A 21,116-nucleotide genomic window follows, 5' to 3' on the forward strand; every position below is an offset into this window, starting at 1 on the left:
GAGGTTCTCATGTGGATGCTTAACACTCAGGAACAGTCTGTGTTAAGGTTGCGCGTTATTTACAGATGTGTAGGAAGTACTCAAACATTTTACTTCAGTAAAAGTACCACATTGACTTTTCTACTTGACGTGGTGTCTCAGCGTCTTCTCAATCCATTGAGGTATTTCTTCATCATAGATTGATGCAGGCATTCTTTGCTCTTGTTGAAGGAGGCGGGGTCTAATGATAACAGCCCACTCTGATTGGATCAGTGGATCAATTGCCTTCTTTACATTTAATGCAATGATTTGAAAAAGACTAGTGCTGTTCTAAACCTGCCTATTTGAACTGGGCTGTTTGTTTTTGCTGTGGTGATGCTGGTTGCAGCTTCCTCTCTGAATCTGTAAAAAGTTACCTGCAGTAATTGAGCTGTGATAACTGTGAATGTTTCACACAAGTTCACAACTTTTAAAAATAAAAGCTCTCCAATGCAACTCAGTATAAAGCAGTGCAGCAACAAAACAATTGTTGCGCTCTTACTTTGAAGACATTTTGCTGTAGGAAGTGATTCTTTAAATGTAGTTGCCATGACAGAGATCAGCACCAGTGAATACCTGTGTCAGTCCAATGTGGTGGGATAAAAAAAACAAATGATGATCTGGCAGCGAGTTCGACCTAGAGGCCATCAGTTGCTGTAATTTCCCCAAGGACGTTCAACGCCACACTGCCCCGCCCCCAATGACTGCTGGTCGCCTCAAATTTATTAGGTAGATATTTTGGAGTGGAAAGTGCAGATATTCGCTGATATGAAGTTTAGTAAAAGTACCAAAGAATAAATCAACTTAAACTACAAACACATGAAAAGTACAGTAACAAAATACGGTGGTGGATATTTCATGTTTTTAAGATCCGTACTATAATATGTGACCTCTTACATTAAACTGTGTATATGTATTGATAGTGAATCAGTCTGTATTATCTCTCCATGCAGCGTCTCAGTAAATCTATTCCCTCACGCTAACCAACTGAACCAAAAGCCGACACTTAAGAGAAAACTAACACCGAGACTCTGCCTCCACTTTTCTTTAAGTGTCTGCTGTGTAGTGAGAGGAGGAGCAGGAGGGACGGGGGTAGAAGGATATAATTACTTTTTTTGGGGAGAAGGGGGGGTGTGTGGAATGGAGTGTACATCCCAGGAGGGCTTGTGCTGAGATCTCACTCCTTCCACTTCCCCCACAATGCACTGCGGCCCGGGAGGGAAAAGGTAGAGGAGGAGGTAATTAGCAGGCAACACGTTAGCAGACAGGCCGATCTGTTTTAAACCAATATAGATGGCAGCTGCAAGAGAGTCAGTGGGGAAGAGCCCAGTGGTGTGTGCATCGCTACAGATGTGTGTGTGTGTGTGTGTGTGTGTGTGTGTGTGTGTGTGTGTGTGTGTGTGTGTGTGTGTGTGTGTGTGTGTGTGTGTGTGTGTGTGTGTGTGTGTGTGTTTGTAAACTAGTGTGTGTGAGAACGCATGAGTGTTTGTTTGGGGTGATCAGATGGGACAAATATATTGTACTTAAAATTGTCGGCGTTGTGTTATTATTATCCATTCAGCAAACCACCTGCGTACACAAACACACACACACACACGCACACACACATACATGCTCACAGGCACCTCAAGGTCTTTTTCCAGCCCACTCCTGTGTTACTGTTTCTTCACATATAATTAAGCCAGCATGTTCTCTGAACCACCTTCCGCCCGCCCCTTTTAACCCCCGGTGAGTTTTTGCACATTTACAGCAGACACAAGCTAAAAAAAAAATGCGTTTATTAACATAAAAGTGTTCTGACCCAATTGGCTTGCGTATGAAAACACCTGGGCGTTAGATTGAAATTTAATTGCTTCACTTAGTTAACCCACTTAAGGACCATGTTGAGTTTAGTGCGCTCAATTTGTCGGGATCAGCAGCTTTGTGCGCCGGGGATGTTTCAGGCTTGGATTGCAGATAATTACTATTAATTTGCGGCTGATACGTTTAGCTTTGACGTCACAATGAGCCATTTGGAGCGATGCTGGAAAGCTGAGTGGAAACCTGTCGATAATGGCTGACCTGACGTAAAAGAAAAGGGGCGTTTTTTCACAAGGCTTTATGTTGTGTCTTGTTTTTGTCTGTTTCTGCTGCCATCATCAGTGGCGAGGCACAATATGTCCCGTCAATCAGAATCCCATTACTGCAGAGGTCATAGACACAGAGCTCCAGGTAAGCCGAGTCCCGGCGGACCGCTCTGCTTGCATTTCCACCAGGATAAAGAATAATAATAAATTTACGCCAGACAATATCGCCTGGCTCCCACACTTTAAGGAAAACTTCCAACTCTTGTCAGGTAGAAGAATATGTTTGCTCCTTTCGCTCTGACAAAATAGAATCAAAACTTCAGTCAAGGTTTCTTTTTCTTTTTTTTTCTTTTTGCCACTCCGGCAATTTAAGCTCATAGCCTCTTGGGTAATTTTATGAATACATATCAGGACGTTTAGCTCACAGGCAGCGACTGGCACACTCAATAATGCCTTGAGCAATATCACTTTGAGAGCACCACACAAAAACAAAGATGCTTTAGCCCCATGAATATTTATGAGTCGGAGATACTGGAGCAGAGTTTAAAATGACAGACTAAAAGGTGGATGGAGGAGAGAGATATGAGGAGAACGATACAAAGACTGATGGAAGTCGGAGGGAGACGACCCACCGAGCAGGCCCCGCAGGAAACGGAGACACAACATAGTCGGAATGGGAAACCTATGAAGACGCTGTTAAATGCCCGTTTACTTGGCTCCGTCTCGGGGAGCCTCCCCTGATTTCCATGGTTGATTGGCAGCACAACAGCGCTGGTGGGCACGGGACCCCGCGGGCCTCGCTGGAGGTCTCCCTCATTATGTCGACATTGCTATCGTTTCTGGAAGGTGATTAAAATGGTGGCGATGTTAAAAGAAGCTGAAGGTTAAACCGCAAAGGGCTCCGTGTGAAGTCATTTCACAGCCACATCCCCTACCCGCTTCTCTTACACACTCATATACACACACACATATACACACTAACAAGCCAGACTTTATAACCCAGAAAAGAAAGTCTGCGGAACGGGGCCGTGTGGGACTTGATTCTAATCTTGTCTTGATTTAAGCCGCTCATGGACTCAACTGAAACCACTTTTAACTCGATCAGTCCCTCCAGGTCTCAGCGTTGACTGGACTGTATTGTAATTGCTGATGAAGTCTAGTGCTTCTAGTGGGGCTCAAAGTGGAGTCACTGGGAGCATCCAGAAAAATGTGGTATTATTATAGTATTACTATTATTACTGTTACAAGTGTAGATTTTTGTGTGAGAACCTTATTATCTCTTGGCAGTAATATTAGCAGCCCTGTGTACCACGACAACAGTGTCATCATTCTGGCTTTGGAAATCCTATTGCTCAGCACTACAGGCTTCTCACCAGGGTATGTGATCCAAATCAGTTTGTATCCTCAACTTGATTTGGAATTTGAATTGATTTGAATTTATTGTTGACTTGTTGACAAATTGTTTAAAAGGTTACCGTGGCTACAACGTGTTACTACAACCTGAAAATTGAATGTGCAGCAAAAATCAAAGAAGAATTCCCCGGACATGTGAGGTGCACACCATAGACTGTGTATAAACATGGACGACATGACTGCTCCACGTCTAGATGGCTACCCGTTGGTTGGTATAGGTCATAAATTCCGCCTCCTCCATGTTAGTGAATGGGACATGGGCCAAAATGAAGAAATAATTTGTTTGAAAGTTGGTTTCTGCAATTTTAGGTAGTTCCTATCACACAAAGTGCACATGTTTCCAGTAAATTTGGTTTTAATTAGTTATTTGATGTTATACATGATGATTGACAGCTGAGACTGACTCCTCATTGGTCGAATGGGTGAATCGGCGGGACCTCAGCACCATGGCTCCATCCCTTGATTGCAACTGCCCTTGCTCCAAATGTGCACGATGGCAGAGTTCATATCTTGGATATTTTGGAAGTGGAAACGAGTCGTCCATCTTTTCAAACTAGTCTATGGTGCACACATTCACTGCTCATTCACAGGCCTGTCTGGCTGCTGATTGGTCGACTGGACGTGCTGCTGCTTTACACCGTAGCAACACTATAACTGCCTTCCTCACAGCTGCATCCCTTGCAACGAGGTACAATGCTTCACACCACTTCCTCCACAGAGACAACATTGGTATAAACCATCCTTCAGACTCCCGGTACAACCGCAAACAAGCCGAACCTAAAAATATCACAGTAACTGTGCTGCTGTGAATGTTATTTAATGGCTGTAGAGTATTAATAAGTACTGTGTAGTTGAATCAGTGCCAGGAGAAATTATGAAGCCTCATAGGAATGTTAAATACTCTGCAAATAGATTGCAGAGCAAGGAGAGACAAAGGTTTGATTAAAAGATTTGATGACCTCTGAGCTTTGCGAGTCCAGGTATGTTATCGACCTGAAACAGGATTTAAATGAAACCAGCTAACAGACTCTAACTCACCCAGTCAGCACACAGCTTTAGAATCTGAGGCAAACAGCGGTTGAGTGGTTTGAGTGTCAAGGTCAAGAAGCAGCGATTGGTTTAACATTGTTCTTCTCCTCCTAATGAATTAAATTTATTAAATTGAGGATCAAGCTAAGCTGTGGTGAAGCAGGGTGAGTAGAGTGAAAGAGGCCAGCTGTCACCAGAGTTTCTCACTGAGATGGTGGCAAACACCAGCGTCAGGCTATCTCTGTCATCCCCCTCCCTAACACCCTCCCTCCGTCCGCCTTAAGAACGAATGCAAGATGCCTTTCACCTGGCTCCCAGTTCAAGAAATACAAAAAAGGGAGCTGAATGAAAGGGCACTTTCACACAGACTTGAATAGCGCCATTTGGTCGGCCTCTCAGCATTTTTTCTCAAAATAAACAAACAGCCACAGAGCCATTTATCTGCGATGAGTCATGCCTGTTGGAAGTCCGATTTCCAGTCTTTATTTGAGGTTTCAGCCGGTGCTGGCAGCGGCGTTGGATCGTGCCTCAGGGGGATGCTTTGGAAACAATAAGGTTATCTTTGAGAATCCAGCCTCCCGGTGCTGATGTTGTGGGTGTATATCTTACCACATTTCATAAAACCCACTAACATCTGGATTTTGCCCGCAATGGGAATGGATACGATCAGCATTCAGTCTCAGGTCAAATGTCTCTTCAGTAGACGCAGGTTCTTATCGGCTCCGATCAGCAGTGATGACATCGCACCTGGGTGAATGCTCTAATTTCTTCTTCTTGATTTTGGCAGTCTAGACGCCAGCGTGACGTCATGACTTGCATTGAACTTCCGGGCGTTTCCCCCGTAAATAGCCATGAACATTTATGTACTTATTGTTTTTTTTACATCCTGGGAACATGACATGCAACAAGCGCAACGTTTTTAGCAATGCTGAATATTAAATCACCAAGTTTTTATAAAGATCAACTCTACGTGTGAGTGGTAAGAAAAGAGCGGAATAGCTTGTTGTGCGGAGTATGCGTCTCAATGCAGTGGCGCTGATCATGATGTCGTACATACTGGGGGAAAAAAGAAAAGAAAACTCTTCTACTGGCAATGGGAACGGAATCGAGCTCCTTCCTTAGTGGGTTTACCCCTGTTTAAAAAAACTATTAATTTACTACACTCAGTCAGGTAGTCTAGTAACTCAAAGTTCTCTGTATTCCTCCGAGTACATTATGCAGCACGAGGATCATAAATTCATTTAACAGACAGATTCCCCCTCAATACTCATCCGGCCACAGCAAAAAATGAACTTGCTGAGTTTATTGTTATATGAAGGATCTGGTGAGCGGGATGTGAGTGAGGATTTAGTGCACCTTCGGGGAGCCCCCTCTTTTCCAGACTGAATATATGCTTCTGAGCTCTCATCTCATATTAATTTGTCTTGGAGAACGTGCTGTTGCTCCCTGCCGCCCTCTGGCAAACAGAGCTGTTCCTCGCTTGCAGAGGTACAAGCCTCAATGCCTCCATTCTACCAGTACTTGTTCCACAATTTAAATCGGGCTTGTATTTTTTTCCCAGCCTACCCTTGCACCCCTTTGTCCCTCTCTCCCTCTCTTCCAATCTTCCTTCGCCCATTGACTGTGACCTTACCACAATTATGCATTCTCCAGTGGGACAATTAAAACTGAGCTACCTTCCCGAGTGGAGAGGGGAGACAGGAAAAAAAAGGGAGAAAATAATGATGCCAGACTTGCTCTTGCGATCGCCTGCCTCCTTTTTGAACCGGCTCCTCTTGAAGTGGAAGAAGCAGCCAGCCGTTCAGACTGTGTTCCGCTGCCACTCAAGGACACGCTGCCCTTCAGCCGCATTGTCCAACAAAATAAAAAAGCTCTCTGTTTTACATTCCGTGCTGGAAGTATTCACTCATGTTCATGTGCTTGTGCTCTTTTAACTCCTCCCTTTCTTCTCTCCCCCCCCTCCCGACTGCCCCTCTCCCTCTTTGACAGGTGCAAGTGCAACCTTCATGCCATCAGCTGCGTATATGACAAAGACAAGTTGGGCTGCGAGTGTGAACACAACACCACTGGGCCTGACTGCGGCCGCTGCAAGAGGAATTACCAGGGGCGAGCTTGGAGTGCTGGCTCCTACCTGCCCATCCCTAAGGGCACAGCTAATATCTGTGAGTGCACACACACACACTCACACACACTCACACACGCACACACACACACACACACACACACACACACACACACACACACACACACACACACACACACACACACACACACACATTCAATTGTTTTACATTTATTTCCCGAAGTCTTACTTTAACTTAAAACATTACCACCACTTGCCTAACTTTAACCTAGGCTTGACCTAAGCTTAATTTTAACCTAAACCTAACCTTAGCCTTTCCTTGAGCTAAACCTGAATTACCTTACCATGAATTATGAATTCATCATTTACGTTACGTAAATCTCAGTGAGAATTACGTTATGGGAATTAGCTTTTTGTCTTCAAGCCGCAGTAAAGTGTATACCATAACTGTACCACACACAAACCTTAACCATGACCAATTGGTGCCTCACTCTAACCTTAATGGAACCAGAATTCATAAGTTAAACCTAATATTAACCAGGACCTCAGAAAAGATGTTTTGCCTCATTAGGACCAAGCTTTGGTCCCCATGAAGTCTCCTGGTCCTGACATGGTCAGTGTTTATGCTGGGAAAGGTCCTAAAGAGGCAACAAAAATGAGTACACACACACACAGAGTAATTATAAGGATGGGTTACCTGGAATACTAATCAGTTTGGGTCTTACAGACACAAATACAACATCCTGACAAAATGAAAAAGAAAGATTTTCCATGAAATTGTGACTTTGACTAACAAAGACACCTGCATATACAAGTGATCACAGTTAAATCCCAATTAACAGCAGCTTGTCATGTTTGAGAGTTCTGACAATAACATTAATCGTGAGATATTGTGTTGTGAGATTTCAAAGTGACGTGAAGTTATTAACAGTGTTTCAAAGGGATAAACGACAAAGAAGCAAGGACGAGAATCTAACTTTTCTATATTTGGTTTGTCATCTGTGGAAGCCTATGCATCCAAATCCAACACAAGAAGGTAATACAGGTGAGGTGTTTGGGGCTCAGCCTCATAAAACAGGTTTAACTTATTAAAATAAAATAAAGGAAAATTGCATATGCAAAGAGAATAGTGGTGGAAGCTCATAAGCACCTTTTAGCGAAAGCATACACTTAAAGTCAGAGGTTTCCTTGCACAGTTTTTGTTCTCTGAGAATTTATTTCATATCCGGGCAAAATTATTGAAATATCCTTAATTAAAGAGATATTTGAAAAAATCAAATGGAATCGAACCCAGCACTAGTAAATATATTAGTAATGCATATGGGAAAGTGAAAAAGTTAGTGCAACCGATGTTGAATGTTAGTCTGCAGCCCTGATACAAAAAGTTGTGAATAACTTTTTATTTATTTATTTATTGTACCAGCTATTTGTATGCACTAATTTCTCAATACAGAGGTAAATTCTTTACCCTAAAAAAATCATTACAAAAACCCTAAGTTTCGCTGTTGGTGCAGTTGTCAGATGGTGGGAATTATTAGTGTGTGACACATCGAAGACCCTGATTGACAGCCAGTGTGAAGAGAGCAACTTAAGAAAAGAGAGAAACGCAGGTGAAAAAAGGACGATCCAAAGGGTTTTGCATGAATAAGAATACAGGTGTGCCTCGGACAGATCAAGTTTGAGAACCACTGCTCTAACTTGTTAGCATCATATAGCCGGGTGCAGTAAGGTTGTTATATCTGTGAGTCTTCCTCTCTGACTCCTGTGTCGACACAAGTGTTAGCAAACGCTGCCCTGTAGCATCTGCAGCAGCAGCAGGTGCATGTGTCTGACTTCACTCTACGTTACCATCATCACATCCTCTACAAAACATCCATGACGTCAAGTCGGCGCATTGACTGAAAAGACCAGTGCGAATTCGCAGCATCAAGGTTTTCATTTCACTCTGTCAATTTTACGTTTTTTATAACTCGTATTCATCTGGGAAAGGGACTTTTGGATGTCGATCCTGACTTATACAAACTCGGAATGTAAAAACTTGTATTAAAATAACTATCATTGTGAGTGTAGCAGTTTTTAATCATACCAGCCACAGTAGAAGTAGGAATGCTGAAGGTGAGTAGTAATGAATACTACATGAATGTGCCAAGTCTCAGTTTCATTTGAGTAGGTCTGTGTACATATTGAAAGGACTGCTGATTGAAAGATGGGAGATTGAGGGCCCTATTTTAAGTGCGCCTGCAATGTAGGTGCATGACCAAAAGAACCGGGGGAAGTGGAATATAAATCAATTTGAGTGGTGTTTAATAAATCCACTCGTAGCCAGTGAGATCATTTTTGCCATCGCTCCGAAGACGCCGAGGCAGTCACAATGACACGTCTCAGTTTGTGTTTGAACCTCCGTCCTGTCTGCGCCTCTCCTCCCTCTTGTGCACCTTGTTCTCTGCGCATGGCCACAAGGTGCCACACTGACACTCTTACCAATCACCCAAACCCTTTCAAGGTGAGGAAACATCCTCACCGCCAGAGTTCTGCTTGGTGTGGCCATTGGACTGCCATCAGAACAGGGTCAAGCTCTTTCAACGCATGGTGCCCAAATCGTTAGGGTTTAAAAGTAATTGGCTGCTAAATGTTTCAAAGGCAGATGTGTCCTTTCAACATGAGTTTATGAAGAAAAGAGCTTTGAGGTGGAGTTTTCTTTCAGAGTGACAAAGTGACCGTGCAAGTGAAGAAGACGATAAAGAGGCTCAAGAAGGTTTGCCAAAATTAGCCCAAATTAGTTCAAACCAAACTGGAAAGTAAAAGAATTAAATGAAACAAATTAGTTGACCAAGGAGCACAAGTCTTAAGGATGAGCAGAAAAATCCTTTCTATGATGAAAAGAAACCTTGAAGGCTGCTCAGGATTTCAAGAGTGCTCTCCAGAGCAGACATGTTTACTCCAGAGCCCCGGAGGATTCACCACAAGATACAAACCCTGGTTATCCTCAGAAAGACCAGGCTGCAGTTCCCAAACACTCAGAAAGAAAACAGTGGAACAAATGTCTGTGGACTGATGAAACAAAAATGAACCTCTATCAAAATGATGGAAAAAGGAAAGAAAAGCAGAAGCATCTCATAAGACAAAGCCGCCACCTCATCTGTCCAACATAGTGGTGCTATCTATTCTGGCTCGAATGGAACCGACACAGTGGTATTTAGGTGATGATTCCTCTGTTGATGGAAACAACAGGATGAATGTAAAGTTATACAAGAATATTCTGTGTTAATATTCAGCAAAAAGCATCACAACCCACTTCATCATTCAGCAGAACAACCATCGCGAACCTACGACCAAAGCTGACTGTGGAGGATTTTACAAATATTAAACAGGATGATGGTGTTTATCTTCATGCATCACGCAAATATCTGAGCGCTCTGTGTTTGAATAGCTGTATCCTCCCCCTGACAATTCTTTCCATATTGATGTAAACCTGCCCAGATAAAAACTTAAACTTGGCAGTTACATGTAGTTTACATTATATTACTGCGCAGTGAATGTGCTGAAACTTCAAGTCTGAGGAACAAAACTTGTTGATTCACAAATTATTTGGGATTTAAGAGGATTTGGTGAAAAATGTGCATAAGTAGCTACATGATGGCAGTCTGTCACTCCTGGTAGAAACAAACCTCGACCCCAGGGTCTTTCCACTGCAGCATGGGAGGCATGTCACAAACTCTACGTAGGGTTCCCAATCGCCATCTGGGAACTGGGAGCACTGGTCAACCTTCTCCATTGCATCCATGTTTACACAGTTCCATTCATCTGGCAGCAGACTGCATTATATTGCATCATTATTATTTGAGGGACACAAGCTTTGCTTTATACTTCTACGCTAAATGTATTAGTGTTCATAAATAATGTTCTCCAGCTGCAGCTGCAATGCTAATGTGGGATAGAACCGATTACTTACTCCAGCTTGAGCTGAAGGAATTGGGCCAAGTCCTTTTTTTTTAATGTCTTGTGGTGACGTCACAGGAATTTTGTCATTTTACAGCACTGGTGAAAACCTTTGTCTATGTGGGTCATTATAACAGATTTGTTCTTAATTGCTCAATTTTTTTCTCCACTAATGCTAAATAGCACAGATTTTATCTGCTGATCTCTGACAGTAGGACTTGCTACACACGGCAAAGTTTTCACACAAACAGACCAAACTCTTAACAATGACCCGACACCACCACATAGGACCTGGTAGTCTTATGTGGCAGTGTCGGGTCCTTGTTTATGCCAATGACCGCATCTTGTGAATGCACACCTCCTATTTTGTGCAGAAATCTTTGAATCAGACATGTAGCACTTGTTTGAGCAAACTACCTCAAAACCCAGGCTGCTTCCACGCTGATCTTATTTCTCAACAGTATTTAGATCAGTCCAGATGAGCGGTTAATCTCTGTATTAGAAATAATCTCAATAAAATAAAATGCAAATCACAGGACGTAGCAATGGTGAGAAATAACCAGAGATATCATGTGACAATGAGATGGAACTGCCCACTAAAACACAACCCTCGTTTTCTTTTCCAAAACTCTGATGTGGTGTGAATGTAAACAAGGCATAAGTTATGTATTTTAAAACTTAAAAAAAAAGATTAGCGTGGACGTAGCCTGAAAGAGATTTTAGATAAGTAAAGGAAAATGTGTTTTGCATGCTGCCAGATGTTTGCGATAGTGGTATATCAACCTGCCTTTCAAGCCATTGAAAATGTAAAATATACTGAATTAGGGTCTCAGTTTATTCAGTTAAAAAAAAAAAAGCAACAGCTGTCCTGAGGAATGAAGCAAACAAGGACACAGCGCCGCCCAGTACCCTCTACATAGTTTTGTGGTGCTGACGTGAGGAGCCAAGCAGAGATCCACCTCAAATACCTCACATAGACATGGCAACACTCGTTGAAGTAGTTGAAGTAGTAATGAAGTAGTAAGTGTGTGGGTATATGCATCTTTCATGTTCAACATAAAAAACATTCAACGCCATCCGAGACTTGTAATCATGTCTTACGAGACCACATTAACACAGGCTCCATAGCGGCCAGCGTTCTTGCCATACACCAGCTGAGTGATCTGCAGCAGGGCCACGAGTTTCAAGTGTCCAGACACCACTTCAACCCCCTCAGTTTCATCCCGCCCTGCCTCCTTATTGCATCCACTGTGATTTCAGTTTTTTTTTTTACCTACCGGTGCTCGAGGTCTCTCGGCCACCGGCTGATGACTTATTCTCCCTCCCGGAGGAGCCGCGTTATGAGAGTTAGGGAGGGTTAGTGAAATGGCCATCCCCAGAGCCCAGATTGACAGCACATTATTAAAAAAGGTGACACACACACACAGAGACACACACACACACACACACACACACACACACACACACACACACACACACACACACACACACACACACACACACACACACACACACACACACACACACACACACTCAGGTGCTCATCCAGACCTGCATGCTCACACATACATTCGTAATGACACTAGGACACACACACACACTCCCCCTGCAAGTGAGGAGAAAACAGTCTTGGTATAAACTGTATTATTGTACTTTGTCTTTTGGGGGGGCAAATCCATAATGTAATAACTCTGCTAAAAATCTATAGGAATGCAAGGCTGTCCCTCCAGAGTAGAAAGAAATGCACAAGCCTGACAGAAAAATGCACTTTGTGCTGTTGTGTAATTTTCAAGCTCATTCAATTCCCGATCCGAAAATCTCCTTCTCCTCAGTGTTTTCCCCCCCGAACCCAGAGGAGCATATGGCAGCTCCGCAGAGACAAATTTGTCAAAGATGAAAATTTAATTAAGATTTAATTTCTTTTTACTATGCCCATCAAGTCGTCTGATGCGATATGGAGATCGATGAATCATCATCTGGAGGGGGGGGCGAAATGTCGTTTTACAGCGGTGCCGTGTTGGGAGCAGAAGAAGAGGAAGAAGCGGGGTTTAAAAAGTGATAAAGAAAGAAAAGGATGGCAGAGATAGAAGGAGGAGAAGTGGGCATCACTCTCTGTCACAGCTAACTCAGCCGTCTGGGGTGGCTCTGTCTCTCTCGCTTTCCCTCTCTCGCCCCACCTCCCCCTCACCGGCTCACTCACGCTCGCTTCCTCCCGATGTGGAGACAAAAGGAGAGGGATCAGTTTGAGAATTAACCATGGCAGTTCATTTCACTGTAGGGCTGAGGGAGGCTGAAGGAGATATGGGCTGACGACGGATGGGGAGGGGGGCATCTGAAAAGTTTGTTTCCAACGGTGAAAATGCACTGTTAACCTTTGCTGTATTTTTCAGTTAAATACCGCAAGATATACAAGATACATTTTTTAGTTTAGTTATTGCAATTGGCATGGCATTGTGGGTAACGTGCATGATGCAATACGTCATTTACATGTAACTTAGAATATTTTTGGAAAAGAAGTAACGTACTAGTTAGGACATTAGCCGAAGTGCTGTGTTACATTAAGGGGGAAAATGGTATCGTCTTTAAGTGGTTAACTGGATTTTGAAGAATTTGAGTTCTTCGTTTTTCGACAAAGTTAGTCAAGTCCAGGTGGATTCAACTGATGCACTGTTTACTCCTGTTGGGGCTGTGCAGAGTTCAGAAGTCTCCCAATTATAAAAGTTAATTCATATCTGTATATAATTATATAGTTAAATATGAGCTTAAATATGTGTGTGTTGTGTTGTTATAATTTGAAAGATAATCCTTTATTAGTCCCACACCAGGGGAATTTGCTAGAATAATCGACTGCCTTTTGGATAACGGTAGATAAAAACACATTAGACCTTTTTTTAAATCACTGAGTTCACTAATAATAATTTGAATGTAAATTATGAAACCACATTTAAATTAATTAGTCCCCTAAACATGCCTCTTTTTTTATGTTTTTATATTTTTCCAGATACGTGAATTATTCTCCTGAGAAATGAAGGAAAATATTGATCTGGCAATGTTAAGAAAAGTGGAAAAAAGTTCCTGATGTGGATCTGCACCAAAATAAAATTTGGTTCTTCCCTGACTCATCCTGCATTCTTCCAACAAGTTTCATGATAATCCATCATCCTGCAAACTAACAGACAAACAAACAAATGCAGATGAAAACATAACCTCCTTAGCGGAGGTAGTAAAAGTTTGAACCCAGTTGAAATAAACTAAAATGATATTTGGTTGTGATGGTCATCGGTTATCGGTCACTGCTCCTGTCCTGTCGATCTCAGTCACACTAATCAGAGGAGAGCAGAAATAAACTTCCCTGCTGGAAACGGCTCAGATGATCACAACCTGTTCAAACAATTCTGAGCTGCCCAATCAAACAAAAACTCTGTCAACACTGTTATTGACATTACTGACACACATTGTTGGGTTTGGGTCGTGTTGACGGTGAGAAATTAATAAAATAATAGCAGCGTCATGCATGGAAGGGTGAAAGTCTTGGGGCACATCCGGCTCCTGCAACAAGCTAACACAGAAACAAGGAACGTAATATAATGTAAAGTAATTGCTAATTATGTCCAATTTGTGGGGTGTTCTTTTCTAAACAGAAAACTTGGATTCGCTGCATGCCCGACATGCATTATTCATTTCCAATCGCACTGCAGATTGCCAACTTTGTAGCTGTTCCTCCAGCTGAAGACACATCCCGACTCCATCCAGGATAAACATCAGTGCAAATGAAAAAGCTATTGCCAGTAAAAGACAAGCTGAGATTGTGCAAACGGAAAGAGAGAAGCTATTTGATGGCTGTGGCGTTTCTTTGCGTGGCGGCAGGAGCGGTGAAGTTATTTTCACTGGCAAGAAAAAAAAGCATCTGAATCAATAAGCCGGTTCTCTGCATTAATTTGTGTTAAAGTGTGATCCGATCTCTGTCTAAGCAACAGACAAACACGGCGTGCTCGAGCCGCCAACACACACAGAATATGATCTTTCCTGTCTTTATTGAACATGAGCCATTAAACATTCACTGCGCTGCTGGAAAAAGTAAGCAAACCCTCGGATTTAATAACTGGTCGAACCTCCTTTGGCAGCAATAACCTCAGTGGCTGTGGATCCAGGCCTGTGCCAGGTTCGGGGGGGGAAGTTCGGAGCGCTCGTCCTACATCTCTATCCATTCCAGGGAGAAATTGTCCTCATTAGTTCTGTTTGTATCTTGATAAGAGGAATAGATTTCCTTGTCAGGGCAGGATTAGGAAACACTTGCTCAGATTTAGCCGGAGCCAGCCGTAGAGTTTATGGATCTCCTGTGATCAAAGCGGTGAGAGGCGTGGACATGCAGTGGATTTCACCGTAATGATTCATCGGCTGCCTGGAAAGAAGATCCACATCAGCACTCATCCTCCTCTTCCATCCCACTGAAAACGCCCCAATATCCCCTGCAGATGAAAATAGCATTGCCACATCTGCAGTTGACAGTCACAAACACAAATAGCATCTTTGCGCAGTGTATGTTAAATTGACACAATGCTGGATTTGCTCCCCCTATGGGTGGGACGCGTAATTCACAGATGTCCACACGTGCATTTGGTTGACAAGCTGATGGAGAAGAAACTGGAGACCTCAGAGGCCAAAGAACCATGTCGACTGACGAGGTCGAGATTTGACACAAACATGACAGGCTTGTTTGGCTAATCAATCGAAATGGGTTTACCTGGCTGCTAAAATTTAAACTAGCGAGTTCACTTAAGCCCCTTTGCCACTGGTCAAAAAATCCACAAACAAAAATCACATCTGGCTTTTGTCTGTAATGGGAATAGATACAATCACTTTTTTTCGGCAGTGACACCTGGGTAAACGCACTAATTTGGCAAGAGTGCTGTTGTCTGTTTTCAGTGCGTTTCGTGATGTCGAAAGAGAAAGACTCTGACTGTGGGAAATGAGTCAATTTCCATTTTTTAAACAGATTTACCGAAGTTTTAAAAAACTGTGTATTTCCAGTAATTAAGTATTACGCAGCTCAATGTCAAGCAAGCAGAACAGCACAGCACGGAAACGTGACCAAACACACATACACACGTATATAGCCTCACGCTCATCTGCACGTACACAAATATAAACCTTTTCTGATTAATCATCCCTCTTGCAGAGTAGGTATATTTCAATGGGAGGACCAAATCCCAAAGGAACTGGTCTCATTATTTTGTGAGTGAACACAAACAACCACTACTGCATATGCACATATGGTTTTTATAGTATATGTTTGTCATATATGTTCCCTTCATGGTGTCAGTGACCGAGATTCAGATTTCATGGGAATTTGTTTGCAACATATGACTACATATATCGATGGAGCGATTGTTAAATGAGCCCCGGATGCAACTAATGCATCAAACAAGCATCTATAAGCACATAACTGTAGTTAAACTGGTGAATTGTTCCATTTATTCTAAGCATCACTTGATTACAAAGAAAATATTTGTTTTGAGAGACATGGCCCTTTAAATATAATTACATTGAGCCTTGTGCTGCTGCTCCATCTTTATGCGTCTTCACACATAAACATTTAAACATTCCTTATATGTGCACATATCTCCACTTCCTCCTTCACCCACTCCTCTCTGCTTTTATTCCTTTTTCCACGGATGCTTGAATTTACATTTTATCCCATTTCTCCTCCTTTTGTTCTCTGTAAAATTCACTGCCTGTTGTTTTGCATCCTCTTACACTGGTGCTCCTTCTGCCCTCCTTCCATACCACCATCTTTTTCTTCTTCTTCTTCTTCTTCTTCTTCTTCTTCTTCTTCTTCTTCTTCTTCTTCTTCTTCCCTGCCTCCGCTGCCTCCGCCTGTTCTCGCTCCATCTCTTGGTTTCGTTTCATGCTCACATTCTCTCTCTCTCCCTCATAACACCCCCATCCACCCCAGAGACCGAGCTTGTTTACTCTGTCTTTCCCACATCTCGGCTCTGTGCAGCTGTGACGGTAATCTTTCTTTCAAATATTTGTTTCTTCCATCTCCAGATTTTTCCTTCCCCCTCCTCCCTCTCCCCAACATTTTCTGCCACCTCCGACGTACACGCCTCATTCCATCCCTGAAACCTCAAACTGTGCTCCTTCCAACTCGGCTCCGGGGCACTTTAAGACTTGCCACCTTCAATTCCGATCTACACATTGAGCGCAAGCGAGCCGGCCAGGGCACTCCGGCAAGGCTAGCCCCGTAATTTTACTCTGGAGGAATTCAATCAGGTTGCATACCGCGCGCTTGTGTTTTTGGCCGCCTTTTCTGAAGCTAACCAGTTAGCAATGCCTGTCACCGTCACTGGGCTGCACGCGGCCAAAGAGCTGCAGATGATGATGGATTGCTGTAAAATGACGGTCGCCAGGGAAAGTAATTACCAACTTTGCCTGCGGTGGAAATTCAGTAGATAAGCCCTTTTTCTGAGCAGTCCAGGTATAGCACCAAGGCAAACAGGTGAGACACATCGAAGGTCAACACAGAATGGATAGTGACCGACACAATGTAATAATGCCCATATCACACACACACACACACACACACACACACACACACACACACACACACAAACTGACTTCCACACCAGCAGCTGAATGTGCTCTCAACTTTCCTTCTGCACATGTAAGGACACACTGGGGCTGAATAAATGACAGAGTAGCGTGTTCATAGAGGAAATGGGATGTATGCCAATAGATCCATGGGAGAACATTTCACTATGGCTCTCTGATAACCCATTAGCAAGGTTACAGTGATGGTCTTGGATGGTTGACAGCATAACTGGAACCGAACCAGTGAAGGATGGACATGCAGCAGTGGGAATTGTGGCCGCGCTGCTCTGTGAAGTGACATTTATTGTACATCAGTCGCTGCTTCCGTGACTCAGGCCCTCTACTGTGTTTTAATGGTCAAATTTGTGCGTGTGGCATGTGCTGACCCCACATGCACACATATCATGTTCAGTGAATCGCTGAACATAAAAATCAATGGAGCACACCGTCATATAAGCGGCTCCTAATGCTCTTCCTGTACGATAGGACAGAATTAGATTGCAGCCGTGCCCCGTAATGGCGGGGGCAAGGCAGGTGAACGGGATTGGAAACGATGGTGATTGGAAATTAATCGAATGACCCAACATGGGATCCCGGACATCTGCTCGAACCCCACAGGTAGTTCATAAAGCAGCAGATAATTACGACGGACGGAATTGGTGTCCCAGATCGCGACTCAGGAGAAACGGTTATCTGACCTCGAATTCAACAAAGGGACATTTTTTAAAGGAACACTTGTTTGCCCACAACGTAATTTATATAACAAATACATTATATTCACATCAGGAAAATGATGGTCAATATACTGCAGTAGATCAACACACCACATGGAGGACTGTAGGTAAGTACATGCAGCAACTATTTCTCAATAATTTAAGAAAGTCGATTTTTCACAATGTTGATATGAACATGGTCTTATTGGAGGTGCACACCCCTCCAGTGCATCACTGTCACTCATGGGTCAAACATCAGTCATGTACAGTCACTACTGTGCAGCTCTTCATGATAGTGTTCTCTGTATAAACACTGTTATAAAGAATATTCTCTATATGAACTGTGATGGACACAGAGTTTTGCAAGGTAATAACATGATTAAATCACCTCTCTCTGGTTATATATCCTTCTCTATTTAATGTAGTGGTTCACTTGATAGTTTTCCAGACGAGATGTAGATGGTGCCTGTGTATTATTCCTCTATCAGCTACTTAACTGGACCCTTTTTAAGCTCTGGGTTAAGTTTTTCTTTTCTTTTCTGCAGAGTTCACTTCCAGGGCTAAAACACTTCCAGTCTCACATTTTCAACTTGTCATTGTATGTTTGGTTCAGCAGTGCATGTTCACATAGGCTGCTTTCACCTTTGGACTTCTCAGTTAAGTCTAAACCAAAATAAAAAGTGTGAAAGTTATGTTATTTACATATTCTTCTTACTGTAGTGACTTTTTATTTGTAGATGTGAGCTCGTCACCTGAACTCATTGCAATTACACTTTTAATCAGCTTTCACAAAGACATGCATGCTTTTAATTAGTGATCCGACTATGAAAACATGAATCATGATTATTTTCAGATGCTCTTCCATTCACTCTGCAAATTAATAATCCAACGAGATCAGATTAAAACACCATTGCAACAATTGCTGGTATTATTAAAAACACAATAGTCAAGCCACAGGTAATATGTGTGTGAAATGTTTTTAGTTTCCACCGTGTGTCCGTGTTGTGACAGCGACGCTGCCAGATCAAACTGCACTCGGTGATTAAGGTGATTGCGATTCAGATTGTCCTTGTCCTTGTCCTTCCTGTCTCCTGGTTAGCATCTGCTCAGCCCCTTGAGGTTTGACATCCATTATGCTCTGCCTCCGCGTGTCAGCGCAGCCTCCTGTACTTCACTGCTCTCAGACAGGTCACAGATTTGGCTCCTAAATACGGCTGGCAGGCAGAGATCAGAGGGAGAGTGATTGAATGACAGGAGTTTGATCAAAGTCCACGCGCACTGTCATACACTCTCACACACACACACACACACACACACACACACACACACACACACACACACACACACACACTCAGGAAATCCTCAGGTTCCCCCTGAGCACTTGGAGACATTGCGTGATAGCTCCATTAGATGAAAGGCCACACAGATGCCTGCTCGCCTCCTCAGCTTCCTCCGCCGTAGGTTGGCGGTGAGCTGGTGACGAGACAGATGTAAGCAAAGGAAGAGTGGGCTCTTTTTTTATTTTATTTCTTCTTCTGCAGTTTACATCAGTGCATTTCTCCTGCTGCCCAGAAGGCTTCCCCTCCTATAGCGAGGGGGTTGTTTGTTTTTCGTGGGTAGACTGCTGTATTGAGGGTAGGAGGTAGAGGGAATGGGAGGGCGGGCTTCTGCGGAAAAGGATGATTGGAAAAAGTGGAGCTGGCATTGATGTCCTGGAAGCAAATTCCTCTGAAAAACGAAGGCTTATCCAAAAATACACAGTGTTTTCTAACACAAGTGAAGTCACCGCAAATGTGAGTGTGCCATTCACGTTTACAGACCCAAATATGACCCAAACCAAGATGTTGGTAGTTGGATCAGATGGCTCGTGAACGTTTCAGCCTCCTCAAACAGCCCGCCAGCTGCCTGGTGTGGGGGAGATCTGGTCACCATGGGGATGAGACAGACTGTATTATCTGCTCAGTGGCTGTCTGGCACAAGGGATTGCTTGATGGAGGGACAGGCAGGCAGCAGGATAAGACATGTCTTCCTTTGGCGTCAGGGGCCGTGTTTGCCATCTACGATGCTATTTGATATGTGTGTGTGCATTCGGCATTATGTGTCTTTGGCAGCACATTTTTGAGAGACTGATGTGCTGGGAGCCGTCTGAAAGCAGTGTGCGACTTTACTAAAACACTGGTGTTCTGCCTGTTTGGAATGGGCTGTTTCCTTGGCCTGTGCTAATGCTCCAGAGAAACCTCAGAATTATTCTTTGTCATTAGAGAGTCCTCAAACAGTTCTACAATGCACTGTCACTTTTTATTGTTTGCATGCTTCAAGTTGTGTACAGAGCTTGATCTAAACAGTCCATGGTGCAGAGGAAAGTAAGAAAACGTTGTGTTCATCTGGTTTTTCAGCAATCAAGCCGTGGTACATCCATGATCAAACAAATTTTTTTTGTGCACCAATTCTAGAGTCAATGTCTTTCATAAAATTAAATCAGATTTGCTTTATTACTGTTCACTAGTGTGACTTGTCGTGAGCCCAGAATGAGTTTGCGACATGTTTACCATTTGCTTTGTGACCTTTTCATGGCTCTACTAGTACAGATATCAAGGCAGACGTTAGAAAGCAGGATAAAACAAAAAGTGTGAAGCTTGAATAATTAATAATTATTCCAGGTGTCTCCAGCTCATCCTGATGGATCGGGATCAACAGTTTACTTCTAGGGGGAAATGTTGCAGTAACACAGTTGTATGCCTATAATGTAATTCTTCTTCTCTTCCTCTCTTGCAGGTATTCCTAATAACATTGGTCCAGTTAGTAAGTAAACAGTTACAACGGATCTATATGAATGCTTGGTGCTTTGCTTTGCCTATCGTGCCACCCTGCACCATACATCCTCCTCAACTCTGTGCCAAGTGTTCATTTCTGATTCCAATAATCCTGCGAAGAATCACTCAACGGTGGAATAACCTTTTCTTTTTCTCTTTTGTGGTGGGCTGTGGGTTGGGGGTGTAAGAAATATTTCATGGTATGGACGTATTTTTATTTTTTAAATTTTTGTATTGTTATTTACTTTATCCAGACTCAACTCAACCAGATAACACTGGCCTGGCTCTGGATGCCGAATGCCATTTGTTATTTTTACCTCTCTCCCAATGCATTATAAATAAATGGCATCTAGACTTTATTAAAGTGCCAGGGCCTCTCTGGCAGTATAATGTCACAGGAGGTCATTTTAATATAAGCCGCGAGCGCCTCGGCTGGTATTATCTTCGT

At 43.0% G+C, this 21,116-nt stretch overlaps 1 protein-coding gene across 6 annotated transcripts in view; it reads left to right on the plus strand.

Annotated features, from left to right (window-relative positions):
• ntng1a (netrin g1a) overlaps positions 1-21,116 on the plus strand; it is a 111,702-nt gene that overhangs the window by 72,437 nt on the left and 18,149 nt on the right. For all 6 annotated transcript variants that reach the window (XM_035143037.2, XM_047337909.1, XM_035143038.2 and 3 more), the window contains exons 4-5: positions 6,516-6,688; positions 20,631-20,657. In XM_035143037.2, the coding sequence (XP_034998928.1) occupies positions 6,516-6,688; positions 20,631-20,657 (200 nt within the window). The remainder of the gene's footprint in view (positions 1-6,515; positions 6,689-20,630; positions 20,658-21,116) is intronic.

The sequence above is a fragment of the Hippoglossus stenolepis genome, chromosome 19, assembly GCF_022539355.2.
Source record: "Hippoglossus stenolepis isolate QCI-W04-F060 chromosome 19, HSTE1.2, whole genome shotgun sequence".
Classification (NCBI taxonomy): Eukaryota; Metazoa; Chordata; class Actinopteri; order Pleuronectiformes; family Pleuronectidae; genus Hippoglossus; species Hippoglossus stenolepis.